Below are 25,901 nucleotides of genomic sequence, written 5' to 3' on the forward strand. Positions count from 1 at the left end.
TGTGCGCGGTGCAGGGAGGAAAGCGTGTGCTCACGCCTTGTGGTGTGACAGTGTCAGTAACAGACCGCGGTCAGACAGCCGCTCTGAAAGGACAGAGTTGTTCCAGTTGCACTGCGTCCAAACAACTCAGATCGAAATTTAGAAGAGAAGCTGTTAAGGTGCAGGAGTGCATTCATTAATGAGCTGATTATTATTTTTTTGGGATGCTTTCTGAGGTTAAACGTGGATATTTGTTGATGGGGCGGCTGCTGTAACTCCCGACTCCCCGTTTTATCCTCACATGGAATAATTATCATTAAAAATTTACTCGAGGAATAATCTCATCAAATCGCTCTCCATGGTGCTTGAAGGGTAAGTAGAACCCCAGGTGTGACTGCAGCGTCAATCATCCGAGGGCATGTCTTTGTTACTTTCTTTCTGCAAGTTGAAACGCCTCTGATGGACATTTAATTTTAGCTTTGACAGCATTTCTTCCTCATGGCAGTCCGGGCTGAGACAACGAGCTTGTCTCGATTTACACAATGTTATTGTGGTCTGGCGCCTTTTGTTTTCAGCAGAGTGATGGACCGGATCGGGACCACCATGCAGAAGAAGGCAGCCGAACTGGAGCGGCTGGCTGAGGTGCTTGTCACCGGAGAGCAGCTGAGGTGGGTCTCTCGGCTCTGCCCCTATAACACACACTTGTGTATGAATCTCTACTGTAACCTGCAGCGTGAATCCTAAACGCATTTGAACCGTCGCAAATAATTTAGGTCCTTATCTCCTCTTGCATTCTCCTAGAAAGAGACTAAAAAAAAGGGGGCATGACAGAACAAGACACTCCTCTGTGGTAAACATGTTTTATATAATGTTCTCTGCAACTACAGTCAGATTGAGCAACCTTACTGCAGCATGCTGAGTCAAACAAAGACATCCATACATGCACACCCATAGAAATTTTAGCTTTGTAATTGCTGCCTTCTGCAGGGTTGCATAACTCCCACCCCCCCACTATTTTTTTTTTGGTTGCTCTACTGATACAGTTCCCTATGAGCTGCAGCAACTTACCATAATCCCTGCTCATTGCCGCTGTCAGAGAATCATATAGGAGTTCCCCTGGTGGAGTTGTTGACAGTCTGACACCTCAGGCCTACTGTATATAAAGAGAGGCTCCAGAACCCTGGCTTTCACTGCCTCATGACCTCAGCGATGAATAGAGGCTAAGTAGGGAAGCATGGCACCAATGCCTGGAATTTCAGCCCCCCAGTTGAACTAAAAGGAAACATGCATGCTGGTGAAAAGTTTTTATCCAACTGGGTGTAAATGGTTTTATGTTTTTCTGCAGAGGCCCCCCAACTTAAGGAGTTGTGTAATCTTGGAGAGATTTATAGCTTTTTTTTTTTTTGCTGCACATTCTACAAGGTGCATGCAGTGTGCTCTTCTTTTGCTCCAGAGAGAGTTTCTGTGTTTATAACTGTATGTTGTGTGCAGCATGCATGTGTTTGTGTGTAGTAGGATTTCTGGCACAGCTGTATGCTAAAGCTGCCAGTTGACTGCTTCACTGGTGTCAGTGAATGCCGAGCTGCTTGGGATAGCGGTCCCTGTTCTGGACACTTGACGTGACGTGCTGCGTGTTTCCAGCTGCCTGTGTAAGATCTTGTTCGCCCCTCTTTAAAAATAAAATTAGACCTTGACTCACTTAATCTTATATTTAATGGACTGTCTCATCCCTCACTTAAACCATGTGCATACATTGGCCCATACTGGCACATTTGGCAAAGATTTTGAAAAAAAAAAAAAAAAATCTTTTTTGCACAAGCCATCTTACACCCAAAAAAAATCTAGAATTTATTTGGGTTTTTTTTTTTTTTTTTTTAGAGGTGAGAAATAATCCATCATTAAGAAATACAATTGTTGATACTCCTGCTGGCAACAAACTTTACAAATTGCTCTTGCCAACAAGACAGCCATTTGTCTTCTCCTATGACATATCGTAAGACTGGATCATACAGAGAGTCATTTTGAATCATTATGCTGCTGTTACATTCTTTGAGATGTCACTTGTCACTTAAAATGTTTAAAAAATGATGTTTTGTAAGGACTATAACACATGGAAATGACAAGCTGCTGATTCTTTAGGAGTTACACAATCATCCCAGTTTATGTATCACATGCTCCTATGTTGTTTAGGAGTTTTAGGTTAAACTAAAAAAATGCACCAAATGCTACTAGCTGATGATTTTATAGTCAATCAAAGGCAAATTTAGATTTATGGCTGATTGAGTCCAGCGTCTCTAGTAGAATGAGTTCAGTAGGTTTTAATTTTAAATAATCCAAATAAGATGCCATGTACTCTACATGGCTTCAAGTGAACTCAGAAGAGAAACAGACCCACAGCATCACAGAGCCTCTACCATACCTAACAGTGGACATAAAGTGCTTTTATGATCATACAGGTGGGTCTGTAGTGCTTGTTGCTGAAAAGCTTCATTGCTCTCATCCTAACAAGGCACATGGCTTCACTTAGTTTAACAGAGTTCACCATGTTTTTGTTTGTGATGGTAGAACAGAACTGTTATTTTTTCTTCTATTATCAATTCAAAGATTTAAGAATTTATGGTTTTCTTTTCTGTAATTCTCTAACAATGAGCTCTGGTGATATTTTGTGTTACCTCTCTTACCATCCTACTCACCATGTTTAGCTGCAGTAGATTCCTAGAAATGTAGATCAACTTTTGAAAAATAAAGTATACATTTAAAAAGGCTTCAGTTCCATTAATATGGATGGTAATAATTTTGATCCTGCTGAAAACTAAAATTTTAAAGTACAATCTCCCCACCTAACTAAATAGATGTACTTAAAATACATTTCTCATTGTCTTTAAAGCTTGAATATGATTGATATTCAGCTTAAACTATAATTTCTCCCAGTTAAATGTGCCTATAAATCCAAATAAGCAGATGCTAACGTCCTGTTAAGTGTCAGGGGTAAACATTTGTACCTGCTCAGTACAATCATGTTGTTTTGTTGCGGTGAGCATGGTAAAATGCTGATCTCTGCACCAAGCTCAGAGCTCTGTTCTGGTTGAATGAAGCAGCTTTTGTTACACTGTACAACACAAGCAAACACTAGACAGCTGGATGCTCAGTGTGAGCTTAGCTTGAGTGCGTAGCTTAGTTTGAAGTATTTTAAGAAATCATGAAGAATTGGACATGGCTGTGAAACTACTTCTATTAAAACGAGGAGTTTGAAGGAGTCCCCACCTTTATTTGTTCAATTTTGTGTCTCGAGCCCAGTCTCTTGCAACACATGCCTCTCAGTTCCTGAACTGATAACAGTGAAGTGGCTGATAGGATTACTGCTTGTATATCAGCGCATACATCTCTTACTCGTGCTGGCCTAAGGAAAGTTATCGGGGCCTACAGAGACGTGCAGCGGATCCAGGAAGTCTTGTGACCAGCTCATTCTTTCATGAATAGGGACGTTGTAGCGCCATCGCAAAATGCATTGTGGAGCATTCAGACCAATTAGATTAGAAATCAAGATACTAGTAGTCAGGAAGTCATTCACCGATGTGCTGATAAACTTCCAACTTTAATAATTCACATTCCAGCTTTAGAGGAGGTTGTAGTGGTCAGAACCTTTCAGAAGTTGAGCAAAGAAAGGCTGATGAAACACCAGATTAGATCTTAGGTCTGTGAATTATTAGCCACGTTTGTTTGCCCATCATACAGATTTGGCAGAACAGTTAGACCGGCTGTCATTGCTAATTCAGAGTGATGCTGGCCAGCTGCACACAGACTCAGCATGGAGAGGATCGAGCTAGCTGCAGGAAGCTTGGCTAGAGCCTATTCACAACACTCCAGTTCAGGTAGAGGACACAGAGATTGTGGGAAACCAGAATCAGGGCAGCTGCTGAAGCATGATGAGGTCATGATTTTTTAATATTGAAATAGATGCATTGTAGTTCCCTGAAAATGGTGTTTCAGCTCCATACATCCACCATGAGCCCAGAAAAGACATGTGCTCTGCCAAATGTTATGAAAGTTTTAGAGTTCAGGTTATTCTTCAAATTACTCTCTGTTTGTTCTGATAGAGATGTTGGATTTAGTGAACCATAATGCTGCTCAACCCAAACAGGAAATATAATGATGTCGAGAGATCAGAGAGATAAGGTTTTCCAGCTCTTGATTTAACTGCAAATCAGAACAAAATTATGAATTACCAAGTGTTCAAAATAGAGTGGAAAGATTCTTGTCTTGCTTTCTAGGAATCGAGCATCAATCGCATTTCCTCTGCTGCTTGTTTGTCTCCAGGCTGCGGCTCCATGAGGGGAAGGTGATCAAGGATCGGAGGCACCACCTCCGAACTTACCCGAACTGCTTTGTCGCCAAGGAGCTCATTGATTGGCTAATCGAACATAAGGAAGCCTCAGACCGGGACACGGCCATTAAGATCATGCAGAAACTTTTGGACCAGAGCATTGTTCACCACGGTGAGGCTGAAATGTTGTGTATCCCAGAGAAAGGGTGGGTGAGTTAATCTTGGGTATTAATGGCTAGTGTGTTTTTTCACAGTGTGCTTTTTCACTTGACATTTTCTGGGAACCAGCAGTGCGTCCTAATGGATGATTCTCCATGTTCTCTCAGTCACCTTGGCTTAAAAACAGTGGCTCCTCTATTTGCTTTACATTTGACCAAACTACAGATACAGACGGGAATAGAGGAGTTCTTGTTAGGAACCGTTTAATCAATAGGAAATGGTTTTATAAGTGATCACACAAAGTCATTTCTATCTGCTGTTCTTCTCTTCTATGAGGATCATGGTGTTACGGGGGGATATGAGGGTATCTACCTACCTACTCTCCGGTGTATATTGGGTTATCTCAATACATTTAAGTTTTTTAGGTCCTGATCGATATCTTATGAGCATATGTGAGGATTTGAATGTAGACTATCTGACTTGTAAGTCAAGATTGTTTGGCTTAACTTCGTCTTTCATGCAATGCCCATTTCAGTCCTACTAAAGCTGCTCTGTTCTTCCACTATTCCTGAATCACAGAGACACTTAAACTCCTTTACTTCTTAAGTTTTTTGCCAGTAAGATGTTCAGATTCTACCTTTAATGTTTTTCTCCACTGTGTGCTTTCAGTGTGTGATGAGCACCGGGAGTTCAAAGACATGAAGCTCTTGTACCGCTTCAGAAAGGACGACGGCACATTCCCATTGGACAGCGAAGCCAAGGTCTTCATGAGGGGACAGAGGCTATATGAAAAGTATGGACACGCATGAGAACACATGCACATGCTAATGCAACCATGTCTGATGCTGTTCAATGAGAATACGAAGGGATAAACAACACATAGCTTTAATCTGCTTAGCATGCACTTCTCCTGAAATTGTAGTACATTTGATGAGAAAAAACACTTCTATTTTAGTTATTGAGAGAGATGAGGAAAAAACAATCAATGCCTGAGTAGTAGTAAGCAGTAAGTGAGCATTCCAGAACTTAGACTAATTTAAAGATGGAAACGATCCAGTTTGTCTGAGTTTTTATTTAATCAAACAGGATACATTTAATAAATAAACATTTTCCTATCAGTGATTGCATAAATAAGGGTTGACTGAGGTGGTAGAACCAAGACTGAAATTTTGTGGCTGATTTCCGATCCCCTGTTTTTACTGAAAAACAGGGGATCCTATTAGTAATTTTTAGTAATTACCAAAAGGTTTTGGTCAATAAAACTGAGCAATCTGTCATTAAAATGACAAAGTCGGCACATTGCCTGATTATTAGGAAATGATATTCAACACTTTCAGTCTAGCTCAGGTGTTGTTACAAGTACCAGCCTGGATGAGATCAGCAAACAAAATGTTAATTGTGTGAAGCAAAAACTTGTTTTTGTGCTTCAAACACTTTGCTTTGAAGGTTGCTAAACTTCAGGTTTGTTTTTCTGCACAGCTTTCTCCTACATAAAGAGCTTTTGAGTCTAAGCTCATCAAGTAAAATGACCCAGACAAACAGGAAATTGAAGCAGCCATTACAGTCTTCCTCTCAATGTGAGCATCTTTCATCTTTTGAAAAGATGTAGATCCTAAACTGAAAACAAATAATCCTTCGCAAAGCAAATAAACTGTAATGCTCATTAAATTAGAGAAATGTAAGTATATATCACAGACAGGAAACAACTAAGAGTTAAATTTTGAAACTTCCTAAAGTTGTCATTTAAAAGATGTTGCGATTGTTTCCCCCAATGTGACTCTTGTACTTGTACTGGGACATTTCTTATTAGAATATCAAATGTTGAGCTACAGGATCTAAGTGTTTTCTCCTTGAAGATGGTCTGATGAATAGTGAATAGATATTAAATCACATATTAAATAGATATTCACTGATGAATAGATTTATCAGTGAATCTGATGAATCTAATCTATTCCACTCATACCGTTCCTGTTTTTTTTTTTTTTGTTCATCTACCCTACTGTTATTGATGATCTGCTGATTGACTACATGAGGAAAAAAAATCATCATTCATGTTTTTCTGAGAATTAGTTTTGTTGTAAATGGTTTTCATTAAATTAGGACACGCAGAGTTCAGCTTGGCCAAGATAAAAGCCTGCAAATTTGGGTGAGAGTGAAAGGAGTGTGGGGGGCCGGCTGCAGAAATGACTGGAAACATCTTTACCGAGCGATGAAGCACTTTCGTCCGTACAAGAGCTTTGTTTACAGAACACCGTAAACATGGACGTTTCTGCTTGTCATCAACTTTGTATCTATTGCACATTTTTGATTTTGGAAATCACAGTGAGCGCATTCGTGCCCACCAATACAAGCAAGCTGTGTTTTTGTGCCTCTAACTGAAGTGACACACACTTTTAATCACAGACCTGCTTTTTTTAGCATCTCTGGGAATACACACGCACACGTTCACACTCATACACTCCACTATTGCGTAAGAGAATGAAATAGTGGAAGAGGACACAACTGTCAAGTCCGCTCTTAAAGCTACATGTTTATGCAATTGCCATGGTGCAGCACACCACTCTTGTACTCATTTACACGCTTGTTTGGTAACTCAAATAACTCTAAGGCTACAATTAAAGCATTGGTAGACATGGAGAAAAAGCTTTCAGTTTGTACACTTGTTTGTCATTTAGGTGATGTGGGTTTTCCTACTTCCTGTTGTTTGCAGTTGTCTCTCACTGTTTTCCCAGGAGAAAGCAGAGCCCTATTTTGACTCTGAGATCTTGAAGAAGACTGGCAACATTTTAAAAAATACAGCAAAGCCTTATGAAGTCTTGCTCTCGCTTGACTTCTTGCAGCTTGAATGAACCACTTAGTTTTTTTTCCATGGAAAGTTTAGGTTTTTTTCCACAATTTTGTTTGTTTATGTAAACAAATCAGAATCATTTAATTTATTATGACAAACTAATTGAGAGCGATGAAACACACTAACATGGTGATTCAGTCCTGTTTGACACCCATTTTAAACCTGTGAGCTGCATCGTTTTTTTCAGTAAGACATCATGGAAATGAGTAAACTGAATTTTTCTGCAGCTGCAAAAACTCTGCTGCATGTAAACAACATGAGCATACAGCTTGTTGTGTTAAGTACCATTTCCATGAAGCTTTCCCACTGGAACAAAAACAGTCCTCATACATTTCTTCTTCTGTCAACACTCAAAACAACATACATAGTCTCCAAACACAGGCAGCAGACAGATTTGGCTAGGACAGCAGTTTCTAAATCTTGTGGGGAGGACTATAAGTGTTTTTTCTCAACACACTGGTTTCTTTCTTCCTTATATCTTTGTGTCCTTTTTTCTTTTTTTTCTTTCCTTTTTCTGTTTTTGCTATGGACATCCACGTTATGTAACGTGGTGACAAAATAAATATGTCCAGCCTTACATGCCACATTTTGGCCACGTTTGATCAAGAAGCAATTTTCTTGTAGCCGTTTCCTCACTTGCGAAGATCCACACGTGTCCACTTTACTTGAATGGCACTTGGCAAGATAATTTGCCATATTGAGGATTGTCGTTTGTTGGTTGTCAAGGCTAAAAACAACATCAGAAAAAAAAATGCATTCCCTAAGCTGCAATTTAGTTAGAGTCTTTGCTAACCTCAGTGAACCACACTCACTGACATGCTCCACTGATGGTTGCGTATATTTTCCACTGCAAATGGAGGCCGTTTTATTCTTAAAATTACTGATTATGATGGGTGGAAACTACATCCTAAAAGCATAGAAAGAGTCAAAGAGTTCTGAGAACATATTTGTAGAAGATAATCAAGCATTTCAGTGAGTAAATTATTCTTAAAAGGGTCAAGTTTGCACAAATTTGGTTAGTTTGACGCAAATTTATCTGGATCTCGTCCTATGAATGAAAAAGCATGTTGTGGTGTGGTACAGCCACTCCAAGGTTGCAAGTTGGACTAATCTTTGTAAAAACAAAAGATGTTCAATAGGTGAAAATGGGAAACAAAGAAACATAGCTCCCTACATAACTGCTTTGACTCAACCTTTCCTCAACATCTCACAATAAAACCTAATTAAAATAGATATATCTGATTTAAAGACATAACTGTAACTTTCCTTAATCAATCCAAGCTTGCTGTTCCTGGGTTTTTACAAGTCAGCCTGTATTTTGTATTGAGGCTGTGTAAGTATTTGTTTTTAAGGTGAAAATCTTGTAAATTCAGCTTTTTTTAAACATTCATTCAGAGAAAGAACTTGATTTAATCCGATTAAATTCTGCATCAAAACAGGTACGTTAAGGAATTGCTTCTACCACCAAGCCCTCAAAGAAACCTTCTCCTTATATTTAACTTTTAAAACCTCTGTGAATTGCTCTCACCCGCCCACTCAGTGACCCTGAACATGACACTGACATTGTTGAAAGTTTTTGCATGGCTATAAAGGCGTCGTCGTGCGTTGGAGTGAGCTTTGCCGAATGAATAGCTAAGTGCATCTGCAGGTCAGAGTTGCCCAAGTGTCCCATTTTCTGTTATCATTGTCCATTCAAACATAGTATTTGCACAATATCTAAGGTCTCAGGAGATGAATAATGCATTGCATTGCTTAAGTTTTTATTTAAGTACAAAGTGCAGTACTTTGAGGTAATGCTTTTGAGCTAGCATAACACAGTCTGTTGAGCAGCATTCAATCTTTCAGGTTTCATGGTAATAATGAATAGAAATTTGTATTTTGACTTTGGGGAAAACGGTCTTTGTTGCGTTGAATTTTAAAGTACTAATTTCACTCCACATGTTAAGCCCTGAATGCTTCTAGCTCTACTTGTTTCTCTCCTCTGGGTCCAAATCTGGCAGATTGTCTCCCCAGGCAATGTGTAATGAGGGCATCGGTCTGTCGTCGTCATCAGGGCCTCTAGCTTTCTCTGAACTGCCATTACACAGTGGATCGAACCAAACTAAGAGGACAGAACAGAGTGCCTGTGGTAATTTGAAGCTATGTGCAGAATGACGGCTTGTTAATGCACCTGGGAATTCAATTTTCATTTGGTTCAAATTGAATTCATTAGGATCCCACTCTGCCTAATCAACAACACAGAATTTAGTCAAAGCCTTATTTGACTAAATTAAGTCCTTTCCCCAAGCTAAACCAGCCTTCTGCATTTACTGATTAGTGCAAAATGTTCCCATACCTATGACCATCTATCTTGTGGAAAATAAATATATTTTCTGCTGGGTTATAAAAAATTGGCACTACTTTTCTTAAATGCCCTGACAAACAGCAGATAAATCACTCAATCTTGAGGACAGGAAATGGAAAGTTGGTAAACTCATTCAAAGTTCACTTTAATGTCTTCTTTTGTTCGGTCATCTTGGCTCTATGTTTGTTTCTTTTCATCTACAGCTGTGATACATGCAATGTCTTTTGCATACTGTATTACCTGTTCAGTTGTCACACCGGCAGAAAGCACTGGTTATTCTAGTCTGTTGGATCTTCCTGAACTGGTCACCAGTTTCTTCCCCAGCAGCCAGAGCAGCAGAGCAGGTGTATACATGTTTATACAGTAATTAATATTTAGAAGTTAAAACCGGTTGCAGAAATTTACTTTGACTCTGCAAATAATAGCAGAGAGGCAGAAAGTTTAATGCTACAGTTTCTCACCCCAACATGTTTAGACATGTGCAAATGATGCAACAAAGTGCATTGTGTCTGCAACAACTTGCATGTCTTATATAATTTAAGTAGGCAGATGAATAGTTTGTGGGTGTGATTTTTAAACAGCAGCAGGAGAAAAGATTCAGACATTCTGGTCTTAATAGGTGTGTGTGTCACTTTATTTTTAGTTCTCCGTGTGTCACACAGTGCAAGTCAGGACACACACTTCTACTTCAAGCTGATTTAATTGACTTACAAAAGTAAGTTGGTAATTATCTAAAGTAAGCACCAGAAAGAAAATGTTGAAATTTTATTTATTTATTTTTGAGTGTTTTATACCTAATGCTAAAGTCATTTTTAATATAGCAGATGTATAAGTTTTAGAATTGCCTTGACCTTTTTTTTTGTTCTGTCATGTTCCTTGAAGGTTTATGACATAAATGTCATATTTAGCGCTGTAACCTTGGAGTAGTGGAGTGATTGTTATCATGCATTTCAACTTTAACCTGTCTGTGTCCCTGTTGAGCTGGGAAAGCCTCTGGCTCTCCTTGAACCATGAACGCTACAACGTGGGAAGGAATTGTTTTGAGTCCAGAGGTTCTAGAAAGCAAATGAACTATATTTTAGGTTATTTTAGCTAAGCTGAGTTTTTATTTTTCTTTGCTTCTGAACTATTTTTTTCCTTTTAGAATTAGGGTTGTTGTATCTCAGTTTAACCACATTTAGTTTAGTTTATCTTAATTCTTCAGGTCTTTATCGTTTTCATCTTGTTTAGCTTAGTTTTAGCTTCTTTTAGCTTGGCTTAGCTTATTTTACCTTATTTTACTTTTGTTTTTCTTATTTCGGCACTATTAATCTTAACTTTTTCTTTCATTGTTCAATTAAGTTCAATGTTGTTTATATTAGGACATTTTTTAGTTTAGTTTTAGTTTTTTAGTTTAGTTTAATAATTAGTTGTCCTTCCTGTAGTTCAGCTATGCTTTTCTTATCTTACCTTAACATAACATAATTTATTTTATTTAGTTTAACTCATCTTGGCTTATCCTAAATTGCTTTATTTTTCTCTAGTTTTGTGTATTTTGTCATAATTAGTCTTAACATAATTTAGCTTAGCCTATCTTTAGCACTGTGTTATCTTGAGTTTTTTTTAAATTTTCCTTTAGATTAGCCTATGTCATACTTTTAATTTAGTTTAACTTTTATTCTTAGGTATTTCATCTTAGCTTATTTTTTCTTAACTTGGTTTAGATGAGTTTAAATAAACATCCTTAATTCTCCACTTACTATTCTGTTATGGAGATAACCTGTAGTTTGTTTATCTTTGGATTTCAGAGGGAGGGGAAATTCAAATGTTTTTGTCTGTAAGAATTTACCTCCATTAAAAATGTTCACTTCCCCCTGTAAGTATTTTCCCACCTTAAACAGATTAACAAAACATTGGTAATAATAGCATTGTAGCCATGATGATTGGTGGATGTATTTCTTAGGTTTTTCATAGTTTTATCCTTTTTCTTAATACAGGCTGATGAACACTGAGAACAACCTGGTACAAACCAGAGAGGAAGAAGGGATGGCATTTGAACGTGCCCTGGTCGCTTCAGAGTTCATCGACTGGCTGCTGCAGGAGGCGGAGATGCCCACCAGGGAGGAGGCCGAGCAGCTGGGACGGAGGCTGCTTGAACATGGCATCATTCAGCATGGTGAGGAGGAGAAGTAATGTTCGCACTGATATAATCTTATTATGTGAAATCAACTTGTTTGAGCTGTTGGCCATGTTATAATTTTATTCCCTCATCATAAAACATACCCAGAGCGTTGATTCCATTTCTTTAATGCGTATTTGAAAAATCCTTTAATTTGTACGTAACCCGTGGCGGACATTCGGCGGTGCCTAAATGCTTGGTCTCACATGACATTCTTAAGGCTGTGTGTAGGAAACAGCAGGAGCTTCTTAAAGAGACAGAGGCCAATTTTAAGGCATCAAACTGCAAAGTTAAGTTATGTTTTATATATACAACATTTTTATAACAACTGGAGATAACATGGTTACTTGGTTGTACTATAAAAGGACACTATGTGTCCAGAAAAATTTTGCAGACTCATAACACCGCTCCTTTAAGGAAATGGTTGAATGAGAATGGGCCACAGTGATAAACCAGCAGAAACTTGGCCACTCCCAAACAAAGATGATTAGCAACTACACAACACTGGTCTCTACCTGATAGAAAATGTTTTGTATGTGTTAAAGTATATTGAGATTCATCTACCACTTTTTGGGTTTTCAATACTTAACTTGGTGATTTCTGGTTCAAATTATTCAATTGAATGCAAGGTGTTTTTTGGGGAAAAAACATGTCTTCCTTTTCATCTGACTGCAAGAGTTTCACCTCTGGGGTTAAAAGTTTGTTTTTTCCTCTTGGATACTGGCTACTGCTATAGATGCTGGATTACCCACTCTTAAAAACTTTCATTTAATCACGATTGTAAAAAGAAACCTTGTTAGCATGCAAAGCTTTGGCAATCTGTTTTATTTGAACAAAATCATTGTTCATAGCAAGAATTTAACAGGTTTATTTTCATTATTTTATTAAAACATCACACCTGAAGATAAAAATAAATAGGCTAATAAAGTCTCTAGGGAGTATCTGAAAGTTTTAAATATGGAAACTGTTGGTCATTCTCCTAAATCTCGTTTCTGCTCATTTTGGATCCTTCTTAGTCGACAGTGACCCATATTTTATCTCACATTAGCCAAGATCACATTTACATTTGTTCTCTGGTTATCCGCACCTGCCTGGGGCTCAGCCTGTCTACTGGCATAATAGACACTTTGCTGTTTTAACATTTTCCCAAAGTGTATCAATGGGCCTTTAGGTTGTCTGTCTGTTGGATTCCAGAGCTTTTTTAGTGGCCTATGTGGGTTTGAGCTGGTTGAAATTCCTTTTGTGCAGTCTGTGTGAAAGTATTGATGTTTTACTTTCTATCAAACAATTTCCTCAAATGAAAGAAAATTTGATTTGGAAATGGCATCTAATTAGACCAGACACTGTGTTACAACAGGAAACTAACTGTTGATTGGAAGATTGGATTAAAATGTATTTTCTTTTTCCCCATTTCTCAGTGATTTTTCTCTCATGTTGCAAGTCTATACTGAGTCTATACTATGCTGTTTTTTCTTTTCAATTGAATCTTCTGACAAATACAGGAATAGAACATATCACATGCCTCTACTCCAGCTCTCTTAAGGGCTGAAGAATAAGTTGTAGCCAGTTTTTGCTACAAATGTGCACTGTATGCAGACTGCAACTCACCAGTACAGAACACAGTTTGTGAGACTGAAGGACTCTGTGTCTAACTAGGTGGTCAGCGGCACAGGAGCCCCACAGGGCACTGTACTCTCACCATTACTGTTTACTCTGTACACTTTAGACTTCCAACACAAGTCAGACTCCTGTCATCTACAGAAAGATGACATCAGATGAGTCTGCAGTTGTTGGGTGTGTCAGGGATGGACAACAAGCTGAGTACAAAGATCTGGTGGACCGCTTTGTGTCATGGTGTGGGAACAATCATCTCATCTTGATTGTGAACAAAGAAAGTTTCAGAAAAAACAGAATTAGATCGAGCCCCGGTTCCATCATGGGAGAAGAAGTGGAGGTGGTTGAGTCATATAAATACCTCGGTGTTCATCTGGACAACAAACTGGACTAGAGACGCAACAGTGAAGCCGTCTATAAGAAGGGACAGAGTAGACTGCACTTCTTGAGGAAGCTAAGATCATTCAAGGTTTGCAGCAAGATGCTGCAGATATTCTATGAGTCTGTTGCTGAGAGCGTCATCACTTCTGCTATCATCTGTTGGGGCAGCAGCATCAGAGCCACGAACCTAAAAAAGCTCAACAAACTGATAAAGAAGGATGGTTCTGTTCTGGTTCTGTTCTTGGAAGTACTGTGGAACCTCTGGAGATGACGATCCAAAGGAGGATTTTTCATAAAATTAAGAAAATCATTGACAACCCTGACAATCGTCTTAATGAGACATAGAAAAACTATCTGTCTTTTAAGTCAGAAGCTTTTTCAGGGCCGTTGTAATACAGACCACTACAGGAGATCCTTCCTGCCCACAGCCATCACTATACACAACAACTCTTTGAAGAACCTTCAATGATGTGAGATACAGCAACATTTATTTTCCCTTTGAGATTAATAAAATATTTTTTTGAATTTGAATTCTAAATATTTAGAAGGCGCTTCTGTCATGAAGTGCGGTGGTGAAAGCGGTGAGGGAAACGCAGCAGACCCAAATGAGATGAATGATGCAAGTTTAATGATGAAAATAGGCTTAAACAATTCCAAAAAACCTGGCAGCACAGTCGAGCGGAAGGCTAGGGCTCAGCACTGGCAGCAACAGGCTACACGCATGGACAAGAACGCATTGACAAGGACCCGACAACACACAGAGACACAGGTGAGACTAAATACACAGGAGGTAATTAGGGAACGAGAAACACCTGGGAGCAATCAAGGGGAAGACAAGACAACACGGAGACACAGGAAACTCAAAATAAACACACAGAAAACACGGAACATGACAGCTGCTAGCTGATGTGGTGCTGCTTAGAGATTGCTATCTAAATGTAAATAATTTCATTGCTTCTTGTCTGTATGCAAAATGCTATACTCTTCCATACATTAGTAGGTTTCTTAAAATGGGACTGATTTGATAAAGGAACAAAATCTTGCATTTCCTGTGGGCATTCGGGCTGCTTTCAGTGCCCGGGCCTAACAACGGGCTGATGCTGCATCATGTGAAAAAGTTATTTCTGCTCCTCCTTTTTCTCCATCTGTTCTCTCTTCTGCGACTCACTTCCTGTCCTCCAGCTCCTTAGCAGAGCTGAGTGTCTGGAGGGCAGAAGAATGTGGCAACACAGCACAAACATGCTAACGCACTCTGAGAGGCACGGGTTCGTGCGCTCTCAGCCCCATGAACACCAAACTAAAACCACAACATAAAATATCAGGCATAGATGATCTCTAGGATCACCGAGAGTTCTTCTGCTGCACATAAAGAGTACTTCCTACAGCATATGAAGTACTCCTACTAGTGGATTTGAATTAATTAATTGAAGGAAACACAGTACAGGACTGCTGATGTTGCAGAGAAAAACAGCTTTCCTCTTGTTAATGAGTATGCTTAGGTTAATAAGGAGATAATAGAGTTCTTGTGATGTATGAAATGTTCTGGACAGAAGGAACGTTGTGTCTAAAACAAATTTCACTGTTCTACCAGAGTACGGCACATATAGGCCTTAATGATATGTGACGCAGAAACCATGTAAACATTATCAAGAAGCAAAGTGGAAAACAGGATAAATATGGAAAAATGCAGGAACATGACTGAACACAAATCACAAGAATGTCATGAAATCTCCAAGTCAGTAACACGGTAGAATGTAAATCAAAATTCAACATCACCAACCTTACATCTTAAACTGCATGTCTGACTCTACAGAAACTGCACTGAATTAGCTGAAAATGTTTTCATTATTAGCATAAAAAAGTGAGACTAGACAGCAGCAGTGTTCAAGTCCCTGAACAGTTTTCTGTTTTTTATGTTTTGTTTTGTGTTTTGGTTTTACTAATTTGCTTTGGTTGTATTTTGCAGCTGTGGTTTAACTGCTTGAGCTGTGTCAAATGATAACTGGTCTTATCTGATCATTTTAGATAGACTAATAAAATATGTTTCAAAGTGTTACATTTTTTATTTTTTTAATTTTTTGCTTGTTTTTAAATGTTGTGTGAAAAACAAATTAATTTCCCACTTTTTCTTTGTTTCAGTCACCAACAAGCATCATTTTGTGGACGGGCCTCTCCTCTACCAGTTCCGGATGAACTTCCGGCGACGGCGGCGGCTCATCGAACTCCTCCACGAACGCAGCCGCGGCATCCCAGAGAGCCACGACAGCCCCTTCTGCCTCCGCAAGCAGAACTCGGACGGAGGCAACACCAGCTTCCTCTCAGGTACCCAGTGAGAACTAAAGCAGCTGCATGTAAAGCCAAGGCTAACGCACACCTGTTTTTACCTCTTCTGTGAGAGGATATGTGGACAATTGAAGATGTCATCACATTTTCTGGGAAGCTGTAAATTCATATAATTTTAACTATGGAGATGTTTTTGTGTTCATATCAAGACAACAATCTAGCTGTAAAGGTTGGAAATGACCCCTATCATTCTGTTGTAAACAGTGACATATTTACCTAATTTGCCTTATCTTCTGTTGACTCAGATACCAGAACAGAGGCACACTCCCACTCAATTATGCTGGTGTCCATGGTTTAGAAAGATAACAGAGGAGGATTCCTGATTGTGTTGCTATGTAGAGTCACACAGTTACTGTCCTCCCATCATGACCTCAGAGCCCGTTTCTTGGGATTTTAATTTGATTCCTCCCTCTATTGCAGTATAATCTGGTCTGTGACTAACAAGTTATCCCTTTTTTATAACCACAAATTGTGCAATTGTTTGAAGGTGTGAAGGTCTTTTCTAAGCTCTTTGGATTTGATGTATCATTGCCATATTTTTGGTGTTTTATTTAAAAAACAGTGCACACAGAGTAAAATAGCTTGTTAAGAAACAAAGCTTAGGTGATTTTTACATTTTATATTACAATGCCAGTTGTTTTTGGTTTAATTCTAACTTTCTAAAAGTTAAATTTGAATAATTTTAATTTTTCTGCGTGCCACAGACAAGGTGATGTAGTTGCATTTTTAACCTCTTGATCTTTTAATTCTGCGTTAGTGAGTCCCACTAAGGAAATCAAGGTGGCGGTTGGAGTTCGACGAAGCAGCATGAGCAGCAGCTGTGGCAGCAGCGGCTATTACAGCAGCAGTCCAACGCTCAGCAGCAGCCCACCAGTCCTCTGCAACCCCAAATCTGGTAGGTCAGCATGGAGGCGCCATCAGCTGCAGTGTTCATTCTGATTATATAAAATATACAATATTGTTTATGTGTAAATGGGAGAATCCAGGTTTCTAAAGCTCTGTTTTCTGCTTTCAGTGTTTTATCAGGTTATTTTGCTGTTAGTATAATAGTACTGGTATAAAGCTAAAAAAAAACTCCACTGCCTTTCATAAACATTTACCCTACTCTCCCTCCTAATCCCTTTAATTTGCTGACATTTGTCACTTTACAAACAAAAACTTCTCTATATTTTGTGTGACAGACAAACATAAAGTGAAGCAAAATGTCGTACTGTTTCCAAAAGGTTTCATATCTTTTACTCAATAAAGCTCAGTCAGGTTGTACGGGGAGGATGTGTGAACAAAATTTTTTTTTTCTTCAGTCTTGTCACTGATATTTAATTGGACTTAGATCTGTACTTAATACACATATGCTTTGGTTTGAAAAATTGTGTTATAATCTAACCCTGCATTGCACTAATCCACAACTGTATTACTTTATAAATACTGCTGCTTCTTAAATAAACAAGAAATATCTTTTATCTTAAATGCAGAATTTTTGGACTTTAAAGTTCATAAGTTTCCACACAAAATCATTTATTTTTTGTATCTTCTGATGTAAAAGTGAGACAGAATATCTAAGCATTAATAGCAGACGATCAGTGATCACAGTAAGATGAGCTTTGTGTGTATTGATGAGTGGAAATCAAAGTAGGGAACAGCAGCACTCTTTTAGGAAGTAATGTGCCTTTGGCTGTCAGTATGTGACCTTTTCTCTTATTTTCTACACAAAGTCAAACACAAACGTTTTTAAGCAGATGAATAATTTCTGTTTTCGTGTTTTCAGTGTTTGTGCTCAGTGTTTTACTTTGCAGGAAGGTGTTTTCACTCATGCGTGTCCATGATGTTCAGATCTATAATTTTGTCTCACTATCACTCTAACAATGTGTTTTGTCTCGATGTTTACAGTTGTAAAAAGACAAGTGACTCCAGAGGAGCTTCTGACTCCAGGAGGGCCTTTTATGAAGAAGACTTTCACTGTACGATCGCACAAACACAGAGCAGTTCTGCATTTTTCACACTACCTGCACATAATAATGAATAAATGTTCAAAGCCAAGTCTTTGGTCCTCTCTCTGTGTGTGTGTTCCTCAAGAAGACAAATATTCACTGATAATATTTAGCATATGATTAACTGCCTGCTTTATGGGATAATTGAAACTCTTTACACTTTGTTTGCGATCAGAAGCAGTCAGATATCATTTCAAGATTTCCCCTTTGGTTTTGATTTCTCAGATCGTGGGTGATGCTGTGGGCTGGGGCTTCGTGGTGCGAGGAAGCAAACCCTGTCACATCCAGGCGGTGGATCCTGGTGGACCGGCTGCTGCAGTTGGCATGAAGGTAACATCCGCTGGGGTCAAACCTCCAGAGAACCAGCATTTACTGTAAAATCAGACCTGTTATTTATTGCAAATAAGAGATAGATATGTTTCAACCACAGGGGACACATTAGTGAGGATGTGCACACTAAGCAGAAGTGGATGCATGATTGGCTAAGAAAAAAAACATTTTTTTCATGTTTCCAATATGAAAATATTGGAAATATATTTCCAATGTGAAAATATATAGAGTAGCTTTTTTAATTGTATATTAATTAGCTAGCCTATTATTATGGCATAATTAGTAGGTGTACACTGGAATCTGCATTTATATTATTTCAACATGGACAGTCTCCTGACATTTAGCAATTTGATTGTTTCAAATCATTTAAAAGAAAAATATTCAAATCACTGAGGAACTTTTCTGTTTTACATAAAGATAAAGGTAATATTGTTTGTAATATCCACTAATTATTACCTAACACACTACAGTGAAAAGCATTTTTTTCACTTGGGAAAACTGAAACATCATGTTTTAACAACTATTATTCAATAGTGTCGCCATTGAATGCTTTTTAAATGTTCTTTAAGAAGTAAATGTTTTAGGAGAAGTGTTAGACAGGAATAGAAAAGAGGAACCGTTTCTGTGGCTTCTGTCTGCAAAGGGAAGACAGCAAAGAACCTGCAATGTCCAAGGGGAAAACCAAGAAAAATGAAATGTAAACAGGGTAATGTTTCCTCTGCTGCCTCAGCTGGCATGCAAATATGTCAACAAGAGCCACAGCTAAGAATTCTGGGAATTCAGTGGGAACCTACGCCTCGACATGAAAGATGAAGGAACAAGACGAGAGAAGAACAAATGTCTAAACAAAAAAAACAACAAAAAAACAGATCATGTGAGCTAAACTGAGCTGAAGATGAAGTCTTAGTACCAGCACTGAAAGGGGAAATTGTTAGTTCTTCTTTGGTCGCTGTTATTACCATGGAAATATTCTGTATGAAGGTTACAGAGGCCGAACGGCTGAAAGAATCCCACGTGTTTCTACACTGCTGCATTTTGGAAATGTCGTTGTGATTATATAGTTCTTCTTTACCAGTCAATATTTCTGCCAGGTGAAAGGAAAAATGTCACATAGTTTCAGCTGCAGACAAATAATTTAGTATTTTATTGTAAACATTATGAAATATAAAGTATAAATATAAATGATGGTGTCTCATAATTTTCACTCTGACTTATTAACTCATCATTCCACTTTTGAATCTCATAGCTGTGACTTTAAGTCATTTAAAGATTTTGAATGTTACACTTATAACTTTGAATAATAACATAACATGCCCCATCTTTTTGTGTGGCAGAAATTAACTCCACACAGTTCAAATTCTAAGTTCAGAGCCTAAAACAGATTATTCAAGCAAATCCGTCTCACTCCATCAACAATGACTGGTTAAATTTCTCGTGAGCCACAGCCTGGTGGGTTTATTTGCTTGCATTTCCTTGAAGGTTGCTCTAGTTTCATCTCACCTGAGTAGTTTAGTGATGTGTAATGATTCTTCAGAGCGAAATGTCTGAGCTTGTAAAGTGATGGCACTGCAGCTCAGGCAGGAGGTCAAAGGAGAGGGCGAGCTCAGGCTGTAGGTTGTAAAATAATTAACAGGCTTTTCTCATGTTTAACCACCTGATTATGATCTCAAAGTTTGCATCTTTCTCCCATTGAGCCTGTTTCACAAGAGATTTCTGTGTGTACTGACTGGGTAGCCTATGTCCCGATTGTAAATTTGTACAAGATTGCTGCAGTCGGTTCAAATTGAAACCATTTTAACGACAATGTAAGACCCACAGTGTTTAATACACGTTGCATTTATTGAACTGGATTGTGGGAACGAGTGGGATCTGACTGGCTGTTAAAGTTACAGTTTGACATTTTGGTAAACACTTTTGTTGAGACTCTCCTGGATTCCTGTTGTCACTTCAAGGTCTCCAGGAAACCAGTGCGCTCAGCAAAATCCCTATTGCTGGCAGAGATTTGTGTTTGGATCACTCACTGAAAACACTGGGGGATTTTTAGATTTTATTTCATGCAGCATCATAGAGACTTTGATTTAATATCACATCTATCTCTTTGTAAGTGTATATTTGTCTTTATTTCATCTGTACACAAATCTGCAGCGTTTGCCCAAATAAACCTGAAACTGGCACAAAACCCCCTTCTTTCTCAGTAACCAAGAGCTCCTGTTAGTTTGCACTGTAGCATTTATATACTTTTGTTTACAATCTTTGTTTTTCTGTATCATCTCTATTTCCACAAGGCCTCTCTGCATCTATGGCCTGTTTAGTTTTGTTGAGGACGGTTTGCTTTTCCTTCACTCTGTAAAACAGATTTTTAACTCTCTTGGTACAATGAGCCGTAGAGTCCAGCTGGGCCCCTGCCAACACTAATAATCCCTGAGCTAGAAAGAAAAAGAGCAGCAGGGGGAGAGTCCAAGAGGAATGTGTACGGAGATAGTTAAGCAGGTTGGCGGAAAGAAGCAGTGAAGAAGAATCTTGAGGATTGCCTTAAGGGAAACTGTTTGTTTCTTTTAAGATTCTTAATAATACATAAAGAACCATTCAGACTTTAAAAGGCAGCTAAACTCATTAGAGGACCCAGGGTTATGGCTGCATAAGTTAAATGTGTGTGTAAGGTAAGTTTTTGTTAAATATTTATTGAGATATGAGGTTGATTACCTCGCTTTCTTCTCTGCTGTTTCTTTTCTTCACTCCGTTTTACCAGTAAAGCCAAAATTGTTTTTGTTCTTTAGTTTACAATAAAATGCTACCATAAGTCCCTCTGAACCAACATGCACTTGTATCCTTTTCAGGTGTTACTGGTCATTTCTTCCCCATTACCCGACGTTTTTGATTTGGCATTAAACAGTCTTACATTGGAGCTTTTGCACTATCGGTTAACTCATGCCTGGCTTTGGAGAAATAACATCCATCTCTGATGACTATCTACTCACACTGAAGGAAATGTAATTACATGACTCTAGTATCCATCCATTATCCAATATTTCTAGAATTGCACTTCTCGTGGTGGCAGCAAGTTGGAGCAGCTGTGCTAGGTTAGGTCTCATTTGTTCTTTTTGTAGATTTTTGTTCAACATTTTTGTGATTCAGACATTACATATTTGGACAATTATTCTCTTGTATTCTTACTTTCAGATACTTGTTCTGATACGTAGCCGACAGAAATTTAAAAACGACCATCAAAAGGGAATGAGGCAGATTAGCTTGCCAACAACTTAAGGTTGTCGTCCAGGAAATGTTATCATGGAGTCCCCCACAACTCTTTGAAGACATTTGGATGATATAAAATACGGCAACATTTACTTTCACTTTGGGATAAATAAAGAATTGAATTGAGCTGAATCAGGAGGAAGCTCATAGGAATGAAATGTTTACCCCATGTAATCCTCGGAACAAACTAATCTGTTTATTTAACTTATTACAACTCTCTTATACATTTTAGACTATCAGTATTTTAGCTTAGGGTCTAGTTTTATACAACAGGGCAGCCAAAATAAGAATAAAAAGTTTTACATTTCTCTCTTTTTTTTTTATTGATATCTAACAATATTGTTGTTTTTACACATCTAAGAGTTTAAAAGGGTTAAAACATGAAGTCATGTTATTATCAGTCTCCACCCTGTTGCAGCTTTGGTAATAATGATAAGAGCCTCAAGGTTTATGTGTGTAAGAAGTGTGTTTGGGCTGTGGCTGTCATGCTTTTATAGCGTTATTGCTGATAACAGTAATGACTCTATACACCTAAACGTTTGCTCAGTTAGACGCTTTGCTGGTTACTACCTTTTTAACAAGATTTAAAGTGTCCTAAGTGTTGTTGTTCTGTTGTTAAAGATTACTCCTCTGATGTAATGCCAATTTAGAAAGTTTTTATTGGCTGCACTAATAACTTCCTGTAATTACACCAAAACATTATGTTTTGGTGTAATTTGAAACTGTTTGAAACTGTTTCTGTTTCAAATATAATCAAAACAACCATCAGACAAACAAAAACATGCAACTAAGGAGAAAGAAAAACCACCAACCAATTGTTTCAGATGTGGATTAATATTTTTATTTATGAACAGAAATATTTGATACTTTTTCTTTTACAAGAGCCACTGTGATCTTTATACAATGTTTAGTAAAGTCAGAACACTAAAACCAAGAATATTTTCTGTAGTATTTTTCTTGCACAAAAAGAATAAGAATGCGTCTGCAGTTTTTTTTTCCATCTCTCAATACCTTCACCATTTTATCTCTGAAGCATCCCTGTGTTTTTTTGTTGTTGTTGTATTCATAACTGTGAAAAGTGTTCTTGCTAAAATTATTTTTTTAGCAAAAACAATTGCTAAAGAGATTTTCATTTTAAAAAGTAACCACAATTGTGAAATCACCTTAGAAAAAGCCTGAAGCAGCTCTCCTGTCCGCCTCCAGGTGTGTCAGTTTGTGGTGTCTGTGAACGGCCTGAACGTCCTCTGCCACGACTACCGGACCGTCAGCAACCTGATCCTGACCGGCCCCAGGACCATCGTCATGGAGGTGATGGAGGAGATGCTAGTCTGACGAGGCCTGACAGGAACAAAGATACTAATATGTCGAACTGAAGTGAGGAAATAAAACAAGGACTTTGAACTTCTTCACCAGACAAACATGGAGGACCTGCAGCAAAGCTCTCATTCTATCTGGTTTGATCTAAGTAGATGCTGAGACGTCTGATTTGGGTAAACAGCTCATCTTGCTGGCTGTTCCTCTTTGTTTTTTTTTATTATTTTGCCTTCAGAAGGGAAAGAGCAAGAATCCCATCAACCACAAGTGTTTGGAAACAGAAAAAAAGGACCAAACTGTATTCCTGGCTCAAACTGAGTCTGTTTGCTGATTCTGAGAGAGTTTTAAATGAATGTTACAGGACTCGACCCAGCGCCTTTTATCAGAATGTGGAGAAAAGCAATCATAAGGGAAACAGGGTAGACGCTAAATGGGTTTGTACGTTTCAAGACTATATTCCATGACCTTTGCCCCAGATTTCTCCTGCTGTTCAACACTGCCCTCTACTGAACAGAACAGAAAGACGCACATTTTATATGCTGTCGGTTTTAGTTTTATTCAGTTTTTTTTTTTTGCTTGCTTGTTTAAAGAAAATCATCATTTTAAAGGATACATTTGTTAAATGTATAGGTGTTTATAATTTGTGAGAATGTTTTGGAAAAATATATCAAAATGGAAAAGTGCTGCTTGCATTACTAAAAGAAAACAAATAAAAAAACCTGAAGATTTCTTTATTTACACCAAAAAGTCATATTTGTTAATGTTGTCTGAGCAGTCACTATTCATGCTTTTTTTAATTTATTTTTTATAAATGATAATATAATTTTTTTTGCATCTTTTATTACTGATAAAGCTTTTCATTTGTTGATCAAAGACAATTTAAATTTGAGGACAATAATTACACTGGGGAAGAATACTAGGAAAAGTAGCTATTCTTGCAAAAATTGGATTATAATGTGACGAACTCAAAAAAAAGAGTTCACTTTTGCAAGTTAAAACAAGCTGCATATTTTCAACTATTATTTCAAAAACGTATTAAATGATTGACCTCACTCAAAGTATTATGCACAACCTCAAAATGCCCACAGCGATGACTGTAGTGTTGTTTTAAATTGTACCAAAACTAGTGAGACTTTATCTTTGCTATATAGTTCCAGTTCCAGCTTTTGTCTCATTTAGTAATTAATTTTTCTCTATGTTGTAAGAAGCACCAACAGGTTTTCTGATATTTTTTGGGGATCTACTTGAAAAGACCTGAATAGGGAATCCTCTTTTGGGTTGTCATGGCACCAGAAGGTCAGACTCCACAACATCAACATATTAGTGGATGCTTTTAGACCGTGCCAAAATGTGTTTAGAAAGGCTGCCATCGGTACATAATGTCTGAAATATTTACTGAGTTAGAAGAAAACTGTAGCTAAGTGTTTCTCATTGCTCGTGCAGTACAGCCATAATCTATAGCAACACTTGTTTACATGTTTGTTTGAGCTAAAACCACACTGCCTGTGTCAATAGATAGACTTGGTTCAGACCTTAAAGAACATTGCAACTAAATAATTCAGATAAGTCAGATTTTTATGCCTCTAATATCACTAAGCTGTGCAATTATTGTGTCAATTGCCTTCTAATGTGTTTAGCTGTTTGTTGTTTAGATGTTTTTGGCAGGAAGGCCTGGATGCTGTAAATATGTTCATATGTAGCTTTGCCTTTTAATCCAAAGCTCTTCTTTAGTGTCACAGAACTGATTGATCAGACAACGCAGAACTCGTTTCAATGTTTGATTCTCTTGAACATGAAGAACTAATGAAACATCTCTACAGAACAGTGAGGAAAACTGATATACATCATGTCTTTCTCTTAAAGCAGGGAGGGAAATCATGAGTGTTCCTCATTTTTCTGTTGGAGCGATAGCATCAGTCTGCCTCATTTGAGATCTAATCTGCCAGATTTAAGCGTCTTTCATGTGTTTGCTGTGCTAATCTAAAATAATCTGGCAAAAGGTTCTTGAAAATAATGTAGATGTTGGACCAGGTTTGTCTGATCACAGTTTGTTTGCAAAGAGGATAAAAGGTGATGCGATTCATTGCTGCGTTTTCAGGAAGTAGAAATTTGCAGAGCTTTATAACATGTAATAATAATTTTAGGGGGAATTGTGGTGTTGGGTTGACTTAAAGCAGGTTCCCTGGCTTTTTATCTAGAAATGTTTGCCTTAAGACCTTTTTTAGCTGCTAAATATGGTTGGTTATCACCTGATTTCTCAACTTAATGCATTAAAACTTCCACTGACAATCAGTGGCCATTTTCACACAGCGGTAAAACGGGAGGTAACCAAAAAACACGGTGATGATGATGCCACTGTTCCTCTTCCACAGTTTGTGAAATTAAAATGTCAAATTCATTGCATTTTGGGGAATTTTATGATACATTTTGACAATTTTATGTGTCTTGCCCCAGATTCTTAATATAAATTAGTGACACCACTGACAACAGTGTGTGAGTTTTGACTCTCATCTTGACCTACAGATACACCTGTCCTGACCCTGCTGTGTGTAAATGGCTAGTTTTTCTTTTTTTCATAAAAGCAGCTTGAATGTAACTTAATGTCTATATTATCTTTATTAGTTTTAGTTTTATGGGAATTTCTACTCACTAATGGGTGTTTAGTGAGTAAACACTCTTGACACTGGCGACACACTTGTGTTTGTTTTCCTTTGTTTCCAGAGGTTCAATGTTTTAAGACAATATAAGCTTAGCGCCTGTTTCATCACGTTTTAATGTACAGAAAGGTTAATAAAAACCTCATTTCTGGGATTGTCTCATTATTTCTGCTTGTTGTGCATTTTCAATATTCAAACGTGATAATT

General features: G+C 37.9%; 1 protein-coding gene across 2 annotated transcripts; it reads left to right on the forward strand.

Annotated features, from left to right (window-relative positions):
- deptor (DEP domain containing MTOR-interacting protein) lies at positions 1–25,846 on the forward strand. Of its 2 annotated transcripts, none has more exons than XM_028012746.1 (10): positions 1–351; positions 558–647; positions 4,297–4,475; positions 5,132–5,255; positions 11,631–11,809; positions 15,947–16,129; positions 16,908–17,045; positions 18,038–18,108; positions 18,364–18,468; positions 22,927–25,846. In XM_028012746.1, exons 1-10 carry the CDS (start codon positions 338–340, stop codon positions 23,053–23,055), a joined length of 1,212 nt encoding a protein of 403 aa, XP_027868547.1. In that variant the 5' UTR covers positions 1–337; the 3' UTR covers positions 23,056–25,846. The 2 variants fall into 2 exon arrangements, with proteins under 2 accessions (XP_027868547.1, XP_027868545.1); XM_028012744.1 differs by having other exon boundaries at positions 2–351; positions 555–647.
- Positions 25,847–25,901: the final 55 nt, after the last annotated feature.

Source organism: Xiphophorus couchianus, chromosome 3 (assembly GCF_001444195.1).
Source record: "Xiphophorus couchianus chromosome 3, X_couchianus-1.0, whole genome shotgun sequence".
Classification (NCBI taxonomy): Eukaryota; Metazoa; Chordata; class Actinopteri; order Cyprinodontiformes; family Poeciliidae; genus Xiphophorus; species Xiphophorus couchianus.

Excerpts from the sequence above, each read along its gene's own strand:
- deptor (XM_028012744.1), top strand. Across the intron at positions 4,476-5,131 it reads CCAGAGCATTGTTCACCACG|TGTGTGATGAGCACCGGGAG; the intron begins GTGAGGCTGAAA and ends GTGTGCTTTCAG. Across the intron at positions 5,256-11,630 it reads GGACAGAGGCTATATGAAAA|GCTGATGAACACTGAGAACA; the intron begins GTATGGACACGC and ends TTCTTAATACAG.